General features: G+C 56.6%; 1 protein-coding gene across 1 annotated transcript; it reads right to left on the bottom strand.

Annotated features, from left to right (window-relative positions):
• Positions 1-279: 279 nt before the first annotated feature.
• On the bottom strand, positions 280-1,925 carry LOC119452400 (heparanase). Its single transcript, XM_037714581.2, has one exon. It carries the CDS (start codon positions 1,869-1,871, stop codon positions 705-707), a length of 1,167 nt encoding a protein of 388 aa, XP_037570509.1. The 5' UTR covers positions 1,872-1,925; the 3' UTR covers positions 280-704.
• Positions 1,926-2,570: the final 645 nt, after the last annotated feature.

Raw genomic sequence — 2,570 nt, forward strand, 5'->3', positions numbered from 1 at the left:
TGTAACTGCACGAGTTTGGTAGGTCGTGTGAAGGGTGTGTTTCAGTTGAGCTGCTTGCCACAGTAACTGACGCGATCATTCTGAATCTCATTTTTTTTTTACAATCGTGTAACCCGCTCAACCAAGAAGCACTTGAACACTTCATTTCATAATCGAGAGGACTGTAGCTTGATTTATTGGTTACCTTGTTTTGTGTTTTACGGTACGCCGCTCCATTCAGACCATAAGCGATCAGTGGTTAACAGTAATCTAATCCCCGCACTCATAACCTTGCGGAATACCAATGCGCCAGAAGAAACTCGAATATATTTCGTGAGTCAATGTTCATATTTTGATCAAGATAACACTGAGGGTAGCCATCTTGACGGATATACTTGCACGCCTTACTTGATTACAGCATGCATTATGCGCGACTCATCGAAGATGGAAATGCAACATCACAAGCAGATGCGCTTTTGTATAGGCGCCGGTAGAAAATACGAAGACAATGTGATAAGATTACAAAATGGTATGAAACAGCGCGTCTAAACTATACGTAATGTTTCTTGAGAATCAATAGACAGCGGCGCACAAGACAATAGCTCGTTATCTTTCTTGGAGCTAGCTTAAAATCATGCTGTTTGAGTCAGGTTTGTCACAACTTCTAATTCCTTAAAACAGGCGGGGTTTTCTACGGCTCCTTTTCTGGGCAGGTACAAACGAATTTAGGGGGTCCAGTCACCGTAGCAGGCCTTCGCTTTGACATTGGGAAACACGAACAAACCCATCGACCAAGCTGGCAGACTGATAATGGTGTACCGCAGTTCTTCTGGCTTAGGGTCTGGGGGATTTGTTCCGTCACCGCCGGACCAGGACAGCGGCTCGCCATTCAGGTGCACTTCGGAGCCTTCGAGATCCGAGGCCGGCGTGAGAATCCAGCGCAGCTGATTCTCCCACAGCCTCCGCGATCCAGTTTTCTTCAACTTGGCACCCGTGTCGGCGAGGCGGACGCCGTAGAAGGCCAGCCCGCCCGGATAGTTGCGGGCGCAGTGGACGTAGATTCGAGTGGCCGGGTCCTTGAGCTTCGGCTCTTCGATGGTCAGCACCTTCTGGCCCACGTGTTTGGCCAGCAGGAGCGTCACCCAGTAGTCGGCCGTCGGCTTGACTCCTTCGCCGGTTTGGTCCTTTGCCACGATCAAGGATTCGGCCGTGGCTCCGAGAAGCGAGTCGCGCAGCACCGCGGCCACGCCCCTCTTGGAGGCCGCGCCGAAGGCCTCGGTCCAGGCCAGCATGGCGGCGAACGTTCCCGAGACGCCGTCGACGAAACCGGGCGTCGTGGACAGGGACGTCAGCCAGATCCTCGTGATCCGGGGCGCCGCCGTTTCGACCAGGGCCTGCACGCTCTGCAGCTGGGAGTCGAAGCGTTCTATGACGGCGGGGTCCAGGAGGTCCTTGACGGTGACGTTGGAGGCGTCGTGAAGGACATGCCTCAGGGACACCACGTCGACGAACCGGCCGCGGCCCTTGATGAAGCGCTCCAGGTAGCGCAGCCCGGGACTGCGCAGGGTCGACACGCCGGGCCCAACCAAGGGTGCCGGGTAGAAGGAGACCAGGTCGCGGAGCGCCTCGTACTCGCAAGCGAGCGCGTAAGGGCTGGGACCGGGGCCGGGCCAGTTCTCGGCCGTGGCCTCGCCCAGCTGCCACATGAGCCTCGAGGTGAGGTTGTGGCGCTCGCTGAAGCGCATGAGCAGAGCGGCGTCTCGAAGGTCCCAGCGGCCGAAGACGGGAGACGAAGGCTCGACGTCCTCGAGCCGGTGAGCGTTGAGGCTGAAGAGGAGCCGCCAGTTGCAGCGCTCGACGAAGTGGTTCAGGGCGACCCACTCGGAACCCATGAGAGGGAAGCGCTCGCGGTTGTTTGTGCTGGCAGCGCGGAGTCGGCTGCGCTGAACGACTGAACGGTAGGCTGCCTCGAGTAGACAAAGGAACGGCAAATATTACACGGCAGGAAGCGACAGACGAGAAAAAAAGTTCACCGACAATTACGATGCTTACTAATGCGAAATTCGAGCACAGCTCTATACGTGTTTTCAGTTGGCGATATCTGGCGGGATATTGACTGGCGCGGACAATCTGTCTCGTACGGCAAGTTGCAAACGGAGCGAAGTGTGGCGCGACTGCCTCGCTAATCGGGAGATCGCGAGAGGCGGTGCAGCAGACAGACCTCTGCTCATGCAGCGCTTTGTTTCCATATATGGTATCGGTGGGCAGCGCTCGCCGCATGCTTTATCGTTGGCGTCATCCGCGAACTGGCGACACGCGCTACCCTGGCGCCATCTCGTAACCATCGTCGCCGCAGAGCCCGTAATGCGCAGCACTGCTCTTTTCTTCTCACGCTTTCGCCATACCCTCCTCCTCCACTATCCTCCTCGCGCTCTCTTCGCTATCACCGTCTTTCATACCCCACTGCGTTCCGCGTTCGCTCTTTCATCCTTCGATGTGCTCGTACGCTCGGTTACGCCGAGGACGCCGACGCTTGCCGCAGGAACTGGCGCCTAAGAGTTGCGCTCGAAAAGAGTGCTAAAGCGTGGGGT

The sequence above is a fragment of the Dermacentor silvarum genome, chromosome 5, assembly GCF_013339745.2.
Source record: "Dermacentor silvarum isolate Dsil-2018 chromosome 5, BIME_Dsil_1.4, whole genome shotgun sequence".
Classification (NCBI taxonomy): Eukaryota; Metazoa; Arthropoda; class Arachnida; order Ixodida; family Ixodidae; genus Dermacentor; species Dermacentor silvarum.